Genomic DNA, 22,794 nt, shown 5'->3' on the forward strand with positions numbered 1-22,794 from the left:
GTCACATGACCCTGCCACATCAGTTGATTGTGTGATGCTTGTAGAGGAAACGTCTTCCTCCTGCAAAGAGGTGTGAAGGTCCAATTTATGAATGTGATTATCAGGTGAATGTACTACATCATTCGCAGAAGAACGGTTGTGTACTTCAGCCACTAGCAATGGTTGGTCATTAAGTCGAGTACGACGCAACTGAATTTTGTTTTGTAATCGTTTTCCTGCACGAGTCCAGAAGTGTAAACTTGATGCTTCCTGCCTGAAAAAAACATTAAAACGAAGCTAAACATTATTACATACTTTTTAGACTAGGTTCTAGCCGGTAATTAGTAAAGATAAATATTTTGGTATATATGGAGTTTCATACGTATAATATAATACTCACAATTACAATTATTTTCAGACAAAAATCGAAACATTCGACTGGTGGACTAACTAAACATAAAAAAGATAATATAACTACAGACTTGGGGCAAGTCTACATATAATACTTTTAATTAAATAATTATTATAGCTATTTTTAAACATTTCTTTCCTTTTGTAATTTTTGTAACGCAATAAATAAGAGTAGGCACACAACGAATAAGTAGATAGAAAAATAAAATATTTTAATCTGAATGATGGCCTTATTACATTATATAATATTATCATATATATATATAATTATATATTTATTACATTGTATAATAGTTATCAGTCATTAATTACTCACACATCCACATTTTTAAGATCTTTGACAATATCAGCTAACTGTTCCACTCTCGATGTCCCAGCAACTTCTAACGTTACCTGTCAAAAAATAATTTTGTTTGAAATTGAAAAACTGTTCTATTTGGAATACAGCGAAGCAGGGTTGAACCGACTCGAACTGGGTCATGTCTCGACCAGTGTTGCGTCAGAAATCAGAGAGATGCCTGCCACTTTACTTTTTGTACGGCCTAGCTAGCTAGATAGGGATAGGGCCTATAGTTAATTACTACTTACAGTACACTACAAGTTTAGGGCAAGTAATACCAATATATAAATAACTTACTATTGTAGCAAATTCTCTCAACGCAGAAACATCTAATTTAATAGATAACATGATATTATTGGAGTAGAGTTAATGTTGTTTTGATTTTTTGTGGGCGCATCCATCTTTAGTCTTTACCGTAACCTATTATTTAAACAATTTCTAAATACATTAATACACATTTTAAAAATAATTATTATAATAAAAATAAAGTTTATAAATGTTTGAAATTTAAATTAGATATAAATGATGAATATTTACATTTATATCAGTGAAGAAAATCTTATTTTATAAAATAATTTATAAATGACGTCACAATTAAAAAATGGCACTCTACACCATCATCGCTATTCACTTAAAAATATTAGTCATCCGCCTATTAAAAGATCGCCTTTATAAACAGATTTCATTCCGGTGTAGATTTATTTTAAGAGATAAACTGTATAATAATTTTCCTTTATCTAATTTTCAGAAAATTTTGTCGGTTTTATCTTTTAAAAAGATAAAAATAACGATGTTGTAAATTAGTTCTCAGTGAACAATGGGCGTTTTACGGCAGTGAATGAATTACACAGTAGGTAACCAAAAGTATTGTACATGGAATGGATGTGTTCCAAAAATATTCTTCAAATTGTTCGTAAAATTAGTGTTTTAGATTATTGATTGCATTCATTTTAGTTCGAATTGATTGAAGCGTGAATAGAAATATAAAAATACATGTTAGTAGATTAATTTATATTTTATTATTAAATGTTCATTACCCAAACGTATTGGTTGGCACAGCCTTATCTTTCTCTAGCCTCTGCAGAAAAAGTTAGCCAGCTGACAGTACACGGTTCCGATTGGCTGTGTGTGGGTCCACTGGGCAGGAGACCAGCCTAGCTCAAAAGAGTCAATTACAACTTTATTTTTATCAGTTATTTTGGAAGAAAGGATGGTAATAAGGGGAGCTGCTTATATTTTAGAAGTCAAAATAACATCTATTTTTATGTCATCAAATGTATTTAATTCGTCTCGCTAGCCTTCTACTCTACTAAAAATGTACGGTACCGATTCAACTTCCACCTTTTTCCAGGAATTGGTATAGATGAAGATGCTGTATTAACATAACAGGTTTTAAATAAATCCTGTGCTGAACTTTCATTCTTTCATAATTGGTTGACGAAGGACTTGGCCAACATTTATTGAAGCATGTCTAGTCACAAGGGTTCCAAGAAGGAAGGTTCAAGTACTAAGATGCGGATAAGGGCTTTCCCGGTAAGTTTATCCACAATGTTTATTGAAACAATTATTTTCAAAAAATATAAATTTAATATCAAATTTAAACATTAACGATTATTTAATATTCCTAATGGTATTTTAAATAGAAATAAAGTTTTATCCTCCTAATGCATTCTCTAATTTTGTTTTTTTTTTTTTTCAGATGACCATGGATGAGAAGTATGTATCCAATATTTGGGCGCTCTTGAAAAACGCTATTCAAGAAATCCAACGAAAAAATAACAGTGGACTCAGTTTTGAGGAACTCTACAGAAATGCCTACACTATGGTCTTACACAAACACGGAGAGAGATTATACACAGGCCTCAGAGAGGTTGTACAAGAGCATCTTGTTGCTAAGGTATAGAGTAGTGCTCATCTTTTAAGTCATTATTGATTGTAAATCATTAAAATTAACACAAAGTAATTCAGCAATTAAATCAAATTCAAAATCATACTAGTTTAAAATAAAGAGTGATTTAAAATGGACATTTTCTCCTTTACCAAGTTTTCATTTTTAATTTTCACCTTTTATTTAATTTTCACCTAAAATTGCTTCCCCCCTCCCCCCCCCCCCCCCCCACCAAAAAAAAGTAAAAAGAAACACCAAAAAACAATCTTACACTAAGTACCACAGACTTCACTTCAATTATTTAACTATGTTTTTTTATAGCTATATCCCACCCTAGTTCATTTATTTACAATTAGTAATTACAATATTTTAACTGCTATTTATTCTTAGGTTCGAGAAGATGTATTAAAGGCATTGAATAATAATTTTCTACAAACGTTGAATGCTGCTTGGAATGACCACCAAACTGCTATGGTCATGATAAGAGACATTTTAATGTACATGGTATGTAGAATAATGACTAGTTTCTATAGAATTGTATAAACCTTCAGTTTCTCTGTATAGCATTTATTCTGTTATAGCAATTTTTAATTTAAACTGGAAGGTCTATCCAAATATATAAAATCCAAAGGCAAAGTACCCAAAAAGGACAATGGGTTTTTGTGGCTGGATTTCAATAGAGAAAAAAATGACAATGCTGTGTGTATCAGTACACCAGGGCAACCCCCTACTCGTCTTAAAAGATTTACTAGGTTCTTTAAAGTGCACATATCTAGTTTATTATCCGAGAAGACTCATTCTACCACCAGATGATGTTATGGCTACGTAATTACTGACTTACCTGCTGCACTCACTCCGGGTTCAAATTTGAAAATATTAATTTAAATTAAGCAAGATATTTCTTTTTGATAGGATCGTGTATATGTACAACAAAACGGTGTAGACAATGTCTACAATCAAGGTCTTAAAATATTCCGTAATCAAGTAGTGCGACATGGTAACATTCGGGAGCATCTAAGACAGACGTTATTAGACCTTGTTATGAAAGAAAGGCGTGGTGAGGTTGTCGACAGGTAAGAAATTATTATTAATCAAAAAAACATTGATTTAATGAGTTTAAAATACAGTAGAATGCCTTCTTTCAGACACTTCTATTAAGAAGACAACCCTATTCAATGGACACCCCTATTAAGGGGACACTTTCCAGTGACACGAATGAGGAGCATATGTTTTAACACTTGGGTGAACAACCCCTTTTTAACTTTATGTGACAAAAAATGTGATGTGCTCATATATGGACATAATGATGTCATATCACTACCATATTTGGGTATATCACTGCCATATTTAGGCACATCACAATTGTTTACTAATCCTAGACTAAAAGTCTAAAGCTCTGTCTACACTATCAAACTTTGTGACAACAAAAATGTGATGTGCTCATATATGGACATAATGATGTCATATCACTACCATATTTGGGTATATCACTACTATATTTAGACACATCACACTTGTTTTGTCAAACTAGTTTTATAGTGTGGACAGAGCTTAAAGGGAACACTGGTATCCCTACTCTACTGTATACAATATGTACAATAGATTTACATAAAATGGACATGTGCAGGCTAATATAACAAGAAAGATGTGGTACTGTAAATAATGTTACTTGTTACTAAAAATATTCCATAACAAATGACAACAATTTGGTTTTGTACATTCTTAATGGAATGGACCTTAAGATAAGCAGCTATAGATGATAAAGATTAAAGCTCTGTGCACACTATAGACTATCAAACATTATGTGACAACAAAATGGGATGTGCCCATATATGGACATGATGATGTCATGTCACTACTATATTTGGGCATATCACTACCATATTTGGTAGTTTGATAGTGTAAACAGAACTTAATAGGACAAAACAGCTGCTAATATCTTACCTACCTGCATTTATTAAAGGAAAAAAATGTAGTTGTTGATGTACAGTAACAAAATCTGCTTTGCTTGACAGAATATTAAAAAAATTAATTAGTAAAACTGTATTCCACTTGCCATACCTATGTTGTGTATAATTATAAATAGGGAGAACAAATGAGTATGTGTTTAATTTGCTGTTTAAGGTTTAAGCATGTTCTTTAATCCACTGATTTCCCTATTATGCCAGATACATTTAAAGCGTAGGTTGCTCCCCTTCCTTTCAACATGACTTGCAAATCTTGTACTAAATCAAACTCGTGTGTCTAGGTGCTTTTTATTTTGAGCAATTGCTTAGAATTAAGCTCTGTCTACACTATCAAACTAGTTGGACAAAAGTAGTGTGATGTGCCCAAAAATGGTAGTGATATGCTTAAATATGGTAGTGATATGACATCATCATGGGCACATCAATTTGTTTTGTCACATAAAGTTTGATAGCTTTAGAATTGTTTCAAATTATATTGACCTTTGACCCAACCTACTAGGGATAATTTTAACCTTAGGCCTTTGGTAACGATGCCTAATATAGGAAGTAAAGAAGTATACCATCTGAAGTGATTTCCTTTGTGACCAGTGCGTTTATTTTAGGCTTGTTGTACCATCTGGGCCTGTCTCCACCTGACATTAAACGTAGTGCTGTTGCTCTATAAAAACATGGCCACTGTGATTATTCAACTTGGGTTTTCCCCAAGAAGATACATATAAAACATACATATGTAAAGAAAGTGATTATTTTTACCCTATAATCTATGAAGAACATATCTGAATTTTCACAAAGAATAAAATAATTTATCAATGTTCAATAAAAACACAAAATAACATCATTTTTTGTCGATTAACAGATGGTTTCCTTTTTTTAAACCAATGAAATGCATGAATTTTTTAATTAGCCAAAATAATTTTTATTTCTCTGTCAGTGTCAGTCATTTCAAGATGTTTGTTTAACTATGCATACATTAATTTAATAATTTTATAACATTTTTTCCATTTCTCCCAACCACCACCAAAATAATATTGAACACAGAAAATTATCAACCTTGTAGGTTGTGCTATTCATACCCCCTCCCCTATTCAATACCCACCCCTCCCCCTATTCAATACCCACCCCTCTCCCTATTCAATACCCCACCCCTCTCCTACTCAATACCACCACCCACCCCACCCTAAGTGTTTGCCTGGGTCAGTGGTTTACATATCTCATCAATCCTCACCTTGACACCCCTCCCCTCCCCTCACCTCTGGTAAATTTTGTTTAACTAAATAATGCATACTTGTTGTAACAATTTATGTTGGCCTAAAGCTCTTTCTACACTATCAAACTTTATGTGACAAAAAAATGTGATGTGCTCATTGGACGTGATGATGTCATTTCACTACCATATTTGTGCATATCACTACCATATTTGTGCATATCACTACCATATTTGTGCATATCACTGCCATATTTGGGCACATCACACTAGTTTGATAGTGCAGACAGAGCCTTAGTAACTATCATGACACTGCAAGTTGTATATTCAAGTCATACTAATGAAGCACAGCCAAGGTTTTGCTTATTAATAACTTGACAGGAAATTCATTTATGTTTCGTTGATTACCCTTAGGATTTGATTGTGACTTGACGCTGTATCCTATTGCTAGTTCAGATAACCTTATAGTGTTGATTGATTAATCACCTGATTCTGTGTACTGCACTGTATAGTATCTCCCTCCATATGGCATTATCCCTGTCCAGTATCATAGGAAAATACACTGTGTCCTGAGGATTGGCCGTAATGATCAGCTTCGGCTGGATGGACCACCCTCGTTAAATATTATGTCCTAAAATACTTGTGATGCATAAAATATGTGAAACTACAACATTTGCAAGATATTATGTTTTCAATTTTTTAAAATTTTTATTTGAAATTGTTTTTATTTGATTTAAAGTCCTTTTGTAAAAAAATCCCCAATACAGCTTTTCTGGCTGCTACGGATTTTAATTTGCCTTTGATGAATTGTTTTGAGGTTTTTTTTATTCAATTGAAATAAAGATACCGAGCTATATATATATAAATACAGTTTAGCAAATAAAGTGGCTTAAATAATTAATTAATTAAATAATCAGACAGCAGCAGGCGGTTTATGTGGGTTATTATTGACTTTAGTTGGTTATCTTATAATAATCATCGAAATGAGGGCTAGAAATGTAATGTACATGTATGTTTCTCCACTAGCAAACCTTTGTTAGTTTGTAGTAAATTTAAACTAGAAAAAATGAGCAACCCAACTCTAGCAAGTAAAGCACATTTTGTGACAAATTAATTAAAATAATTAACATTTGCATTGAAATTGCTACATAAAGTATTGTTTGCTACTCCTAGACTAAAAGTCTAACAACAGTAAATCAAGGAAAGATTATCTATTTTTAAATGTTCAACCAGCAATTGTGAACAATTAATTATGAAATTGCTAGTTTTCTATGCTGAAATGTATTGGCTATTAACAGACATACTTACAGTATTTCAGTACTAATACTCAATTGAAAATTAAACGAGCCTTAAACTACCATATCAGCAGTGGCACCTCTGGAACATACCCCCCAGGGCCTCCCCCCCCCACCTCCCTTATAGTACCCGCCCTGAATTTAGACTGTGTCTGAACATGCACACAAGAATTTCAAGTCTGATCTAAAGTGCTGTAATAGTAAAGAATATTTTGTAAACTTTGATACTGTAGTAGACAAACTAAAAGTACAGTGTACCAAAAGTGCACGGTTTCGTTATCTCCTTAATAATTTAAATAAAACTAAATGAAATGTTTAATTTCAGAGGGGCTGTTCGCAACGCCTGTCAGATGTTAATGATGCTAGGTATTGAGTCAAGGAGTGTTTATGAAGAGGATTTTGAAAAGCCATTTCTGCAACAATCAGCAGAGTTTTATAGGGTAAAAATAATAACAATTATTTTAAAATAAATTTTAATTGCAATAATCACAGTAATTACTGTTTTCTGGTCAATCTGTTTTGAGTGTATGGCATATTTTGTGTAGTAAAAATAGGGAGGAGGGATAATACTACTACATTTCATGACAAATTTGTAAAACAATCCAGAATCTAGGCTCAATTGTTGTAGTACTGACTGTACTCTCTATTACATTTGTGTTACATGTATATCCATAAACATTGTTGATTTCTTTGTGTTTTTTTAGAATGAAAGTCAGAATTTTTTGGCTGAAAACAGTGCATCAGTGTACATCAAAAAAGTAGAGGCAAGGATTAACGAAGAGGCTGAGAGGGCGTCCCACTACCTCGACAAATCTACCGAGGTGCACATTGTTGGGGTTCTAGAAGAGGAACTTATTAGTAAGCATATGAAAACCATTGTTGAGGTACGTTGTTGATTTTTTTTTTGTGTACTGTAATCTAGAATTCTAGTGAGTACTAAAGGAGATAATATTTGTATTGACGCTTTGTTTCTATATAGCTTCTGAGCTGTGCAGCCACTTGGATTTACAAGAAAACCTGTTAGCTAACTGACTTATGGTATAAAATAACTGCTTTTTAACTTGAAATTATTTTCTTGAATTTAGATGGAGAACTCAGGAGCTGTACATATGCTAAAGAACAATAAAAAAGAAGGTAAACATGCGTTTTTATTTCTCTGAATATGAATTAGAATTACAGAGTTAAAACTTTGTTTTCTCTCTATTTTACTATCAAAGTCCATCAATCAATTTCATTTTTTACAATTTGATGAACATTTAATATTTGTTTCCTAAATTAGTGCACAAACTTCATTTAAATTACATTCCTCAAAATTGGGACGAAATGACCCTGGCAAAACAAAAAACCTGATTTAAATCAAAAATACCCTGGCAAAAAAAATGCTGCTGTAAATGAGGCATGCCTCGATATCACCTCGCCAATTTTTCGCAACAAATATTCCCTTTCGTCGTTTCAGATTTAGCGTGCATGTACAAACTGTTTAAGAGGGTGAAGGACGGTCTAAAAACGATGTGTGAATGCGTAAGTGGGTACCTACGTGAACAAGGCAAAGTACTCGTTCAGGAAGAAGACAGAGGGAAGAATCCTGTGCAATATGTTAAGGTATTTATTTTTATTTATTTATTTAATCACACAGACCAGCCAATTCTGGCTTATGAGTGAACAAATATATAAAATAAATGATAATAAAAACCAACAAGCAACATTTTTTTTTCCAAATAAAAGGGGAAAAAACAATTTTCAGGGCTTTCCTTTTTCATTATTATATTAGCCATAAAAAAAAATTGAAAAATACATAGTCGAAAGACCAATTTACACAGATGAGCGGTAATTGTAAGCGGAAAACTGCATAGCTTGTCCCACATAGAATCTGTATCTATCCTGAATGAACACCGCCATTCCGCTCCGCAGGTAGACAGAGCTTAAGTTTTACTTTTGATTGTTTTTACAGGATTTACTTGATCTAAAAGATCGTTTTGATGAGTTTCTCCACGAGTCATTTGGCGATGACAAGATCTTTAAGCAAACCATCTCTGGCGATTTTGAGTACTTCCTTAATCTTAATCCTAAGTCGCCTGAATACCTGTCTCTCTTCATCGATGATAAACTAAAGAAAGGTGTAAAAGGGGTAAGTAATGGTGGATTTGTCCCATCAACTTATACGGCCATACTGCGTTGAAACACCGGTTCTCGTCAGATCACCGAAGTTAAGCAACGTTGGACCCGGTTGCGTTCTGGATGGGAGACCGTCTAGGAATAGCAGCGGGTGCTGTATATACTGGTGAGTGATGGTGTAATGATAATATCGGACTAGCATGTGATAAGCATGGGTTCGAGCCAATATGTACCATACTAACTGTATCCTTAGGCAAGATGCTTTGCTCTCACTCGGATTGGATGTAAAGTTGTTGGTCCTGTGTGCATATAGTGCATGTTGAAGAACTTGGTACACTATTCGAAATGAGTAGGGGATCGCCTCACGGTGTGTGCTGATCTGGTAGGCGCTGCACTGCTGGCTGCCGTGGGTCCGTGGAGGGCCCAATCCGAATTTCCTCAGTTTCCAGTTAAGCTTAAGGACTAAGAAAAAATAAAATACATTTAACAAATTTTTTGGCCAACACCAGTTTCATGTTAAAGACATAATATTCTGTATTATGTTTATGCTGTGATAAAAGAAAAAATGCATTATTTTTATTATTTGTACTTAATAATTATTTGTTTATACCCTACAGCTTACGGAGCAGGAAGTGGAAGCAATTTTAGACAAGACAATGGTGTTATTCAGGTTCTTGCAAGAAAAAGATGTGTTTGAACGTTACTATAAACAACATCTAGCTAAAAGACTTCTACTCAATAAGAGTGTGTCGGATGATTCAGAGAAAAATATGATCTCAAAATTAAAGGTACATAAAGCTCTGTCCACACTCTCAAAGTAGTTTGACAAAGAAAGTGTGATGTGCCCAAATATGGTAGTGATATGCCTAAATATGGTAGTGATATACCTAAATATTTGTAGTGATATGCCCAAATATGATAGTGATATGCTCAAATATGATAGTGATATGCCCAAATATGGTAGTGATATGCCCAAATATGATAGTGATATGCCCAAATATGATAGTGATATGCCCAAATATGGTAGTGATATGCCCAAATATGGTAGTGATATGCCCAAAGCTGGAAAATAGCTGTCTTATGTAATATAGATGTTTATTAAATATACAATAATGAATGTGAATAGAGTAACAATTCACCCAAATGATCCATGTGGGTATAGGCCAACTCATTACATTTTGGTCCTCTCTTATAAGCCCAGGGGTATAAGCAATTTCATATGATAATTTATTTTTCCAAACAAATAAAAATATAATATAAAAATCCAATACTGTACATTTTTATAAACGAGTTTACACAAATTTGATAGATAGGTATTGCAGGCTGACTCACTACTATTTTTGTCCTCTAGTTTAAGCCCATGGGGGTATTGGCTAACAATAGAAACAAGCCTATACTTCTGTGATCCGAAAGGTTTTATAAAAAATAAATTTTTAAATTATTGTTTTCTTCAGACTGAGTGTGGCTGTCAGTTCACATCAAAGCTTGAAGGAATGTTCAAAGACATGACGGTATCAAATACATTTATGGAAGACTTCCGACAGCACGTACAAAACAGCGGGGTAAGCGACACGTCGAGTGTGATGGACTGTCCCACTAAGGATTGCATAGATGAGAATATGTCCTCTTAAAATTGACAACGCAATATTTACAAAAACATTTTTTAGTGCAATTTGAAAAATAAATAGGCAATAGGAAAGAATATATTTTAGTTTTTTGTTTTATTGTTTGTAGTTTTTAGTAATTATTTTTGATACATATATGCAAAGAATTAAGATTTAAAGCACAGTATATCACATTTAAAAATAAAATTTTACAGTTGACAATATTACTAATTAGGAATATAGAATAGGTTTAAGGCCTTCTATCAAATATGACACATACTATACTCATTATAATGCGTATTGATTTTTACATATACGCCACTTCTGTCATTCTGTATTAATATGAATAATAATATATGAATATTGCTGCACACATGGATTGTTAGCAGGAAACTGTGTAGTTCACAAAATGTGTTTTCTAGTGATAATGAATATCCAAAACTTAACATTGTGCAAACGTTGCATTCCTAGTGTGAACCCAGCTTAAGTATGCTGGTATGTTTTTCCATGATATATGATTTCCAAATTGTCATTTGTGATTGGCCAACTTAATGTTGTGCAAACATTGCATCCTAGTGTGAACCAAGCTTTAGTATGCTGGTATGTTTTTTCAACAATGTGTGATTTACTTGAAATGAAATGCATGTTTTGACACATAGGACTTCACTTCAAGACCTTATTCATTATAGTAAAGATGGTTAACATGTACCAATATAATAATTTATAGATAATGATTACAGTTATTTAAGATTTAACAAAACTTGCCATTGCAGTAGTACTGTAGTGTGACATTATTACAATAACAGTGTCAGTACTACAAGTATGAGTTTGTCGTCTAAATAACCCACTACTAGCAGGGTACGGTTTATTTCATTCAAAATGCCTATTTAATTAACCCTATTTTTTCAAATATTTATTGTCAACAAAATATTAATTTACAAATGCTGATAAGGTATAACTAATTTAATTTCAAAGCTTATCACCCTCTAATACGTTAGCATGATTAAGCATGATTAAAAAAACTCAAATACATTTTTTCGGTTTTATTTAGAAGGTTAGGTAAGGTTATTTAGCTTATCACCATCTAATACATTGAAATATTAAAAAACTCAAATATATCTCTTTTATTCAGTTGTACAATAGTACCATATATAACATTCACATAACAAAAAAAATACGTAAAAATGTAGTGTTGTTTACTTTACCTTTCTTTAATCTTTCAGCTGAATCTGTTTGGAGTTGATTTGACAGTACGTGTACTAACTACAGGATTCTGGCCTACGCAATCTGCTCCACAATGCAATGTTCCGACACAGCCAAGATATGCATTTGACCACTTTAAAAGGTAAGTGATGCGAATGGAGGACTTGAGCTTGGTTCCCACGCAATGCAAGGATGTAGATGTTACACAAACGAGTTGATTCACCATGTCTTTGCGTTGCATCCTAGTGGGAACCAAGCTTTAATTTATTTATTTATTTCAACATTATTTTATGAGGGTGATCCATCCGGCATAAGCTGATCATTAGAGACCCTCAAACAATACAAACAGTAAATACAAAATAAACTATAAAAATACAAAATCACCAGCCAATGAGTGTCATGGATTTTATCATATATCTAAATTTGAATTTTAAGGTTTATTGAGATATTACATTTTGAGAACTTCTTTTGTACACTATCAAACTAGTTTGACACAAAAAGTGTGATGTGCCCAAATATGGTAGTGATATGACATCATGTCCATATTATATGGGCACATCACATTTTTTTGTCGCATAAAGTTCAATAGTGTAGACAGAGCTTTAGTGGCAGATAACTTTAATTTTGAAATTGTTTTCTTGACAGATTTTATCTGACCAAGCATACAGGTAGACAGATATCCCTCCAGGCCGCCTTGGGCTCAGCAGATTTACATGCCGTCTTCTACGGGTCCAGGAAAGAAACCACCTCAAGGCCTGATCCAAGAAAGCATATACTGCAGGTATCCACGTATCAGATGTGCGTCCTCATGCTTTTCAACACAAAAGAAAACTGGACGTACGAAGAAGTTAAACAAGAAACCGATATACCTGAAAAGGATTTGGTGAGGGCGCTACAGTCACTTGCGTTAGGAAAGCCAGCTCAGAGGATTTTAAGCAAAGAACCAAAATCCAGGGATATTGGTGAGTACATTTCATTAGTTTTAAGGATAACAATAATGTTCTTGGTAGAACAGTAGTGGTTAATTAGTGGTAATGTTATTGGTATTTGTGAAATTTTTAAATTTAAAATGTTTTTCTTTTCAGAGGGTGATCATATATTTTCCATCAATGATGCATTTACGTCCAAATTGTTCAGAGTTAAAATTCAAACTGGTAAGTTTTATTGATGGGGAAAAGAAAAAACATTTGTATTAATTTAGCTTGTGATTTTGCGGCGTAAACTAATAATACATTAATTTTTGTCGCAGTTGCTGCAAAGGGAGAATCTGAGCCTGAAAGAAAGGAGACAAGGTCACGTGTAGACGAAGACAGAAAACATGAATATCCTTTTTTATTGCGTTGTTATTATTAGTTACACCCTGCTTGTTCACGGAATATGGGAAATATCTACGTTCTGGTTTCATATTCCATTCGGCCGAATGGAATATGGAACCAGAACATAGATATTTCTCGTATTCCGTGAACAAGCAACGATTTTTTCTCTTAGTGTACGTGAATTCTGTAATATTCATATTCGATGGTTGAAATCACAACTACACATGCGCTCAACAATAGAAATACAATACATAAACAACACGCGCGTAGAAACATCAAACAGGTAATACGGGATATATTACCCTTCTGATCCGCTTGACTGAGTAAATGGGCGTAATACGGAATTAATACATATTGACCAATCGGATTACAGAATTCATGTACACTAAGAGATAATGTTTATTACTTTTCAACAAATAATACATAGCATGGATTAAAGCTCTGTCTACACTATCAAACTTATGTGACAAAAAATGTGATGTGCCCATATATGGACATGATGTCATATTACTATCATATTTGGGCATATAACTACCATATTTGCACACATCACACTTTTTGGTCAAACTAGTTTGATAGAGTAGACAGAGCTTAAACGTAGATCTCGAGTACACCAGCAGTGAAGTCAACTGATTGACTAAGTATCCATCAAAGACGGCCATGTGTCTTCAGAAGAAGACTGCTACAAGAACAGTTAATAAATCATTTATAAATGTGGATGGTCGTCACAATAAGTCTGTAAATAGACTGTAAGCAGTGGCCACCATTAACAAAATAGAAAAACCAGCAAGAGAAATTACTGTACAATAAATAAATTGTCATTTTAATTGGTTTAAAGATGATGTGTTGTCTCTTAAAACACAATATTTCTTGTTAATATTTATTCTTTTTCACACATGTGTGCTCTTTACAAATTAAAATACTTTTTGTTGATGATTTTTCTTAACATTTTGATTTACGATTGAAGCTGCAATCGTAAGAATAATGAAATCCAGAAAGCGAAGGCAACATAACATTCTTGTATCTGAAGTGACCGAGCAGTTGAAGTCCAGATTTCTTCCGAGTCCAGTAGTTATAAAGAAGAGAATAGAAAGCCTGATAGAACGTGAATACCTAGCTAGGACGCCTGAAGACAGGTAATGCTTGTTTTTCTTTAACTTTTCTGTTTTTGTTGTATTTTGTGTATTGTATCTGTTCTGCTGGATGAATCAACCTCATTAAATATGGTTTTAAAAAAATGAATAAATAAGGTCAACTCAATCAATTTAAGCATTATTTTGTATTTGCAACTTTCTTTTGAGAACAGTTATTCTGAAAATTTTGTTTACAGACAAATATTTAAAAAAAGTTTGTTGTTTTTCAGAAAAATTTACACATACGTTGCTTAAGATCATTTCACCCTTCAAGAAGACGTCTATCTTTTTATACAACTAACGATATAGACAACTAAACAACAACAGGTGTATATGGAACGGAAATGTTGTAATAAACATGGTATCTCTTAGTAAAACTTGACAGTAATTGCCATTTCATTTTAAACCTATGAGTTACTTAGAAATGAATGTGAATGTGGTGATTTTATCAAGATCAATTTGTAACACAGATTTTATGGCAAATCATTTTGTGTTAAGTTCTGTCTACACTATCAAACTAGTGTGATGTGCCCAAATATGGTAGTGATCTGCTTAAATGGTAGTGATATGACATCATCATGTCCATATATGGCCACATCACATGTAGACAGAGCCTTACTTATTTTATCAAGACTAATCAAGTAAAACAAAGATTGGAGTCTTCTGTATTAACACCCAATGGTTTTTATTGACCACTACCGTGCTGATTAATTAACATGCATAAGATGATCATTGGTCTAATTTAAAATTGGTTATCAAGGGTTAGGTATTGGTTTTATTGACCACTACCATGCTGATTAATTAACATTTTTTAAGTCTAATTGGTCTGGTCTAATTTAAAATTGGTTATCAAGGCCTAAGCTCTGTCTACACTATCAAACTTTATGTGACAAAAAAAATATGATGTGCCCATATATGTACTGTACATGATGATGTCATATCACTACCATATTTAAACATATCACTACCATATTTGTGCACATCACATTGTTTTGGTCACATAAAGTTTGATAGTTTAGACTTGGCTTAAGTGTCTGGCTCGTTTTCAGTTAGTGGTTAGACTAAACATGTCGCTACTACCTGCTGCTAGTTATAAGTAAGAGAATCATACGGTTTATGTATTTTCAAGCATGTAGATACAAAACAACAACCAATCAACAGGTGTATTATATTATATAAATAATATTATTTATGAGTGATATATAGCTTAAAAGGGGGTAGTATTCAAACCAAACTTATTCATTTGATTTCCTAACCCCTCCCCACCTTCCCCCTTTCACAAATTTGTTTATTGTGTTCCACATGGCATAGTGTAAGAGTTCCATTAGCTCTGTCTACACTATCAAACTTTATGTGACAACAAAATGTGATGTTCCCATATATAGACATGATGATGTCATGTCACTACTATATTTGGGCATATCACTACCATATTTGGTCACATCACACTTTCCTTGTCAAACTAGTTTGATAGTGTAGACAGAGCTTTAGAATACATTAGGTATTTTGTATACCGAGATGGTATAACCTAAATCAAGAATTTAAAACTAGTTTTTCAAAGTTAAAGATATTTATAAACATGCAAATTAAACACAATAATCTCGGTCTTTAAATTGTACTAACATTACAGTCTTGTATAAACTAACAAGGAAATTTGGCAACATAATTATTCTTTAATGAATAACAATTATGATTGTATGAATGTAAATTCATAACTAATGAACATGGCAAACCTCTGGAGTTTACACACGACTTGTGCCAACATCATACAGAATGCAGATGAAAGGCAATTTGAAAGGCCTATAGGATTACATTTTAATTTGTTATTAAAATAGTATATAGGCTACTGGTTAGCTATTATAGGAAAACAATTTCATAGAAACAAACAATAATACCACTTTCACATTTCAGGTGAAAGTGGTATGAATGGTGTGCTTGTTCCCAGTGGCGTAACGGCTATGAGCGCTCACTCGTTTAAACTCTGGGCCCCTAGAGCTTAAAGGGCCCTAGAGTCCCTAGAGCTTAAGGGGCCCCAGAGCATGAGCAGCCCAATGCAACTGCCCAGCATTGAAAGGCCCCTTAGAAGTGCTAAACCATGGGCCTTTGCCCACCCACTGTGTTACCCAACTTCTTTCCCCTAACAGCAAGGTTACCTTGCTTAACCCATCCCACTTGCTATCCCCATGACTCCCTTCGTTTAAACATTCAATAGCTACTATTTTTTATAGGTGCTAATATTTTTGTTTTCATGATTGAGGTGTATGATTGATCTTAGCTAGGCCTCTGGTAACTTATAGATCATGGATTAGATATTACATTCTACTAGCCTGGTTTCCATAAAATATCTGTGCGTGTCAAATAACTAGAACAGCGACACATGGGCTGTTCAATCATTTGTTCTCCCCCTATCATTGTTGCATAGTGTAGCTATTTTGATCTGCTCCACTAGAGAGAATATCAATAGAGCTTCAAAATCTGACAGATATTTTGTGGAAATCTAGTGGCTTGAACGATGTTCATAGTTTTCACAAACTTAGGTAGTCAAATGATAACAGTGGATGCATTATGTAGATAGCGTTTGATTTATTTATCGAACAGATGTAAAGCGTCCTCGCCGCCGCAGCATGACATGGGCGCTTTAGGTTTCTAAATGTTGCTATTAAATCTTGTGAATAGGTTCTGCCTCAGAGTTGAAGAGGATTATGTTGTATATACACTTCAATAAATAAAATAAAAAATATGTTGAATGCCGGTTTAATTTGTTATAATTGCCAATACATGGGTCACATGTGTGCTGTATCATGTGCTGAGATCCTGATCAAATTATATGCCATTTGCCTAGATACAGTTGGCAGATAAATATAAATTGCTAAATATAAAGTGGTCATAACACCGTCTTGGTGTTCTCATCGGCAGACTTGCTAATCTGAGAACTTTAATTTTGAAGCGCCGTACAAAAATTATACTAAGATTGAAAAACCAAGTCTGAAAGACATTCTATATTAATTAACTAAAAAAAATGGTAAAACATATTGCTTAAATGAAAAAAAATGTTGTGCTTATACATTTAGGTATATAATGTAAAAATATATATTGTGAAAACTATATAGAATATATTAGTTATAAAATAACAGAAATATAATTGTACAAAATTGAAAACTTAACTTAATATCCAAAACATTAAAATTGGAATTCTGCACCGATTACGAAATTTATAGTACAAGTTTAATAATGAAAATTGTATTCAATGAAATTTTAAATATGCTCTATATTACTGTTGCATAATCATATAAAAAGAAATTATAAAAATATTGAAAGTTAGAATATAGCATAGACTTCTCCAGGGTAAGATCCAGTGGCCGTATTCACCATTCGCATTGGGCTAAGGGAAGCACCAATACAATTTAAAAATACAATTTAAGGGAAATGCTTAAATATTTATTGAGTTAAGTGAAATACTTAATATTTAAGGGAAATATCTCACTTAAGTGTGATTGGTAAATACGGCCACATGATATTTTAGACTGGGAATGCTAACATAATGATATTAATACAATGTCAAAAATACATCAAAAATTAGTTCATTATGTCATGTCAGCGTGCCCCTGGATCCACCTTTGTTATCTACACATTGACTCCACAAAGGAGCATGCCCCTTGGATCCGTTAACTGCACAAAACGATTACAAAGGTCATATTGGAATGTTTATCATTGAAAAGTAAATAGGTAATGATTATTTACGTACAATATTTATATATATTGATGGAAAGATCAAAAGCTATTGTATTCAATATAGCCAAGTACCTACCACTACTAATTCACAGGCCTAATGACCCTAAAACACAACTACACTATAACTACTAAGGCTTGGTTGCCACCCAATGTTAGATCGTACCATATAACTACTACTTCACTGTGGGGATGTACATTGGTGCTTTCCTACCAAACCATAGTCCTGGGTTCCCCAAGGGTCAAATCATTTTACTTCTATTGATTATCTTTGAATGATATGATGATTGCATTGTCACTCCATTGGGCGTACTTCTACATAAATATTCATGAATAAATTGTTTGGAACCCCTGAGTATCTATCTCGCCAGCAAAAGCATTCCAACCCAATAACAAACAAAACGATTTACTTTATCGGAGGAGCAAAGCTGAGTGTTTTTGGTTTTTCTTTACTTTCTTTATTCACTCCATTCTTTCGCTGGCAATGTGCAAGAACCGTAGGAATCGGGAACATGGTCACTTCCTCACTATCTCTCCTTTCCCAGTTCTTATCAAACTTCATTCCGTGTTTCCGCAGTTTAAGCAGGTAATCGGAATGGTACTTGCCGTCAGTGAAATCTAGGAACCGTTTGTAATCTCTCTGCATTGCCTGTTTTGGGACAAACATTTTGATTAATTTCTTTCCTTATTAAATACCATTCTTTTTTAATGATCACTAAGAAGGGTTATTAGGGACTTTCTGAAACACGACGGGAAGCCATAGGACTATAACAAAGTTGACGGAGCTTGGCGTGAAATTCCGTCGTCTTAACTTTTTGAGAATAAAGTTGCCATTTTCCCGTTTACAGAGAATGACTAGAAATAACCTTATATATACACTTAAACATGGAATTTTCAAAACTCTAAATAACATTTGAACTTCTAATTTAATTGTTTAATGAAATGACATTGTTATTGGGTTAAAATACGCTCTAGTGAACACAGGATATTCGTCGTCCTCCCCTAACCCTCGTGTCCCAAATAATAGGAATATGTGGGCTACTAATACTTACCCTAAAGTCAGATTGTACAAGAAGTCGTGCTTGGACTTCATCATGCAGTTCTCTGCGCAAATCTACAATTCTGTGTAATAAAAAGATATCGTTTTAAAAATAACTGAGGCATTGGGTAATTTTTTTCGGGGATGGTGGGTGGTAGGGGCATAGCCTTGATTTTATGAGGATGTGAAATGTTTTTTATCGCTACGACCTGCTTTCATACTATACTTACATGTCTTCAAGTCTATCACATTCCGCTTTGTGTAGCTTGGCAACACGGGCTGCCTCTGCGGCGGCCATTCTCTCGCACTCTGCTTTTGTCTCTGCAATTGAATCAGCCAAGCGAATCTCAAATTTATCCTAATAAAAAATAATTTGATTAACATTATATCAATCTCTAAAAAGTTAAAATAAAATAATCAAAGAATAAATGGTTTGAAAGTGACTAAATAAATCAAATAATCATAAAGAAAGGAAACATCTTCAATCAGCTTAAATCTTACCCTTGCTATTCTCAAAGCATCTGCAACAGCTAATTCTTTTTCCAATGCAAATTGATTATGCAAACGACGAGTTGTTTCTGCAACCGCGTCTGCAACTGCTTTCAAACGCATCTTCTCGCATTCTTCCCACTGAGAGTGCAAAGCTTCTTCTTTGACTTTTGTCAGCTTCTGCGTCAACTTCTTTATGCGCTCCTCTTCTAAAATGTCACGTGAGCGGGCGACCCGAGATGCTTGTTGTTGTGCAGCCTAAGAGGAGAAAATAAAATGTATTGATATCCTAGCGACAGAATGTCAGTTGCAGCTATTCATTCTGCCATAACAACTGGCTGGGGATAATCCCTACTACTCTAGGCCTAGGCCTACTCTATTCTGGAAAGGAATCCAAGTTTACTAAAATGAGCTTGTGGAAGAAAATGTGTAAAAAATATTAACCCTAGAATATTGATGTATATACAGGTATATGAGACAACCAGCTGGAAACCCTTTGCTTGACTGGGATTGAATGTCCTATGTATTTAATGAATAGAAAGAATTGTGTGGCCGTATTCACCAATCACATTTAAGTGAGATATTTCCCAAGTATTTAAATAAATATTTAAATTCACTATTTCCATGAAATTGTTGTATTCACTTAGATAGGAGATATTTAAATTTTAAGGGTAAGCGTTTCCCTTAGCCTAAGTGTGAATGGTGTACGGCCACTGCAGCTTAAGAAGTCTGGTTTTAGGTGTCAAGATTTTTTGGGCAATGACTCTACCCTTACAATATATTATAAAATCTCAAATTGATAACCAGAAAAATGTGTTTTATAGACCAAATTTGCTTAGAAAGCTAAACACACTGTGATGTTGTACACATACTTTTCTTGCATCTTCAATGGAGTTTTTGAGCTGTTTGTTTGTTTCTTCTCTTGCTAACCACAAAGCATCTCTGTACTGTTTTTCTGCTTTTTCTTGCGTCTCTGCCACAGCTTTCTTTAGTGCACCTTCTTTGTCTAGTCTTGCTGCTTCTGATGTACAACTGTATATATTTCCACCGACATCTAATGTAAGAATGTTTCTATTTTAATATGGTATATTAGTCTCGGCCAAATGGGTTTTGTTACAGTTGGACAGTCATGTAGACTAGAGTAAAGCTTTGTCTACACTATCAAACTTTATGTGACAAAATGTGATGTGCCCATGGACACGATGATGTCATATCACTACCATATTTGGTGATATCACTACCATATTTGGGCACATCATACTTTTTTTGTCAAACTAGTTTGTAGTGCTTAATCGGTCATTGGATTGGGTATCTTTTATCAAGGACTTTAAAAATCGAAAATAATAACAAATAAAATGTTTACCACTGATATTCTCATGAGTTGCCTGCTGAGTATTAAGTGTAGTTCGCTGAAGAATGCGTTCAAGCGTTTCAATCGGATCACGAATTGGGCGGACAGGCCGGGTAGACATTCTCAGTCAGCCCCCACTTTGATAATCTTTTTCTTAATTGAATCATTCGTGTATGACTGTGTATTGCTTCTTCATGTTGCTTCTGTAAATATAAAAATGCTATAATAATTAAAGATGTATTGTCCCTTTGACTAATTCCAAAAAAATAAAAAATAACAGATTTCGAAAAAAGGTGGGTCATTTTGAAGTATCATAATAGTTATTCGATCAAAACATATCCCATAATGAAATGCGCTTGTTTGGCTACTCTGTATGCATAATCATAAAACTTCCTCACGATCTGTGTGAAAATACCTTCTCACCCGTGATGAGTTGTAAACAATCATAATTAGCATATGCATAATGCATACTCGTGGTTTGAAATCTTTGTTTACTTTTGCTCGCGACGATTTTCCAGACGAAATGTAATCAAACTAATTTACCTGTTAATTACGTAATCTTGTTGCTTTTGGCTCGAATTTTCGACTTAAAGTGAATAACTTTAATATTACTTTGATATGGCCAATTTAAATTTAGAATATTTTGACCTTCATTTTTTTGTGTTTCAAGGGACAATACATCTTTAATAATTGTATCAAAATAATATAAAACAACCATCCGTCATATTAATTTACTTACTGTAATATTATTTTTAAATTATTGTTTAATTAAAATTAAATATAAGGAGAACGAATGCACAAACCTAAAATCTCACAAACCTATCTATAGCCTATGCTATACTATGTCAGTAGTCAGGATCGGACAGCAGCAGTGTACTCTTCATGTCGTTGAGGTGTGTCACCACCACTGTGTCACCGACAGAGTACATATCTGCCCTCTGTCAAATAATGTGATGTCGTCATTCTTTGTGTGAATGACACAGTCACACACTTCAATACCTCCATCATATACTTCAACTGGCTGGGGATAATCCTAGGCCTAGGTTAGGCTTACTCTAAGTATCCTACTATAATACTAGCCTAAATTTATTAATCGAGTCATTGATAATCATTAAATATCTACTAACCAGTTTCTCTTATTACAGATTGAGTTTTATGAGGTATTTTAGTCAATTTTCGCCGTATGACAGAAGGATCGTTTCTTATCAATCAATGTTTATTTACGCGTAGCAACAACACGTTGTCAAATTACGCCCTCTTTCGACAAACGTTTTATCATAAATCAAAGATGATAGTCTAGGCCTGACTACACTCTTTGCATTAATCAAATAAATACCCCCGCACCCCCCACCCCCCCCCCCCACCCCCCGCCCTTACAAAAATCATACCTGTATATATTAATATCGAGAAGTGACAAAAAACAGTAAAAATTCAATCAAAATACTTTTCAGCATGTCAATCAATGAATTCTACTACAAATAGAAATGTGTTTGTATGTGTGTGTAATACAATACTGTGTAGATATGTATGTGGCGGGGTTTTTATTCGAGGAAAGGCCCCGGGGTGTTTAATTAAAATGATGAGGGAGGCGTTTATTCGATTAAATACGGTATCTGTAGCCCTACTGTCGCTATAACCTACAAAAAACATACACATATTTTCATATTGATTCACATGTAAAATAATACACAAAAATTAAACACGCCTTATTAAATTATGGTTAATTGCATA

The 22,794-nt window shown here is 33.8% G+C and overlaps 2 protein-coding genes and 1 pseudogene across 4 annotated transcripts; 2 read left to right on the top strand and 1 right to left on the bottom strand.

The window, feature by feature from the left end:
• The first annotated feature begins 1,405 nt into the window (after positions 1-1,405).
• On the top strand, positions 1,406-17,202 carry LOC144843788 (cullin-3-like). 3 transcript variants are annotated; one of them, XM_078700734.1, is made up of 18 exons: positions 1,406-1,580; positions 2,082-2,263; positions 2,430-2,627; positions 3,009-3,122; positions 3,531-3,691; positions 7,410-7,524; positions 7,789-7,968; positions 8,170-8,218; positions 8,541-8,686; positions 9,036-9,212; positions 9,817-9,987; positions 10,654-10,761; positions 12,027-12,148; positions 12,652-12,968; positions 13,092-13,160; positions 13,256-13,328; positions 14,282-14,458; positions 14,686-17,202. In XM_078700734.1, exons 2-18 carry the CDS (start codon positions 2,198-2,200, stop codon positions 14,708-14,710), a joined length of 2,268 nt encoding a protein of 755 aa, XP_078556860.1. In that variant the 5' UTR covers positions 1,406-1,580; positions 2,082-2,197; the 3' UTR covers positions 14,711-17,202. The 3 variants fall into 3 exon arrangements, with proteins under 3 accessions (XP_078556860.1, XP_078556858.1, XP_078556859.1); XM_078700732.1 differs by having other exon boundaries at positions 1,574-1,725; XM_078700733.1 differs by having other exon boundaries at positions 1,574-1,725; positions 2,174-2,263.
• On the top strand, positions 9,242-9,362 carry LOC144843958 (5S ribosomal RNA; annotated as a pseudogene).
• Positions 17,203-17,864: 662 nt separating the features above from the next.
• LOC144843799 (uncharacterized) lies at positions 17,865-22,287 on the bottom strand. The gene is made up of 7 exons (XM_078700749.1): positions 22,191-22,287; positions 21,076-21,266; positions 20,585-20,766; positions 19,725-19,970; positions 19,454-19,581; positions 19,237-19,306; positions 17,865-18,833 (listed from the first exon to the last, which is right to left on the bottom strand). Exons 2-7 carry the CDS (start codon positions 21,182-21,184, stop codon positions 18,591-18,593), a joined length of 978 nt encoding a protein of 325 aa, XP_078556875.1. The 5' UTR covers positions 21,185-21,266; positions 22,191-22,287; the 3' UTR covers positions 17,865-18,590.
• Positions 22,288-22,794: the final 507 nt, after the last annotated feature.

This window comes from Antedon bifida, chromosome 5, assembly GCF_963402885.1.
Source record: "Antedon bifida chromosome 5, ecAntBifi1.1, whole genome shotgun sequence".
In the NCBI taxonomy this organism is placed as follows: Eukaryota; Metazoa; Echinodermata; class Crinoidea; order Comatulida; family Antedonidae; genus Antedon; species Antedon bifida.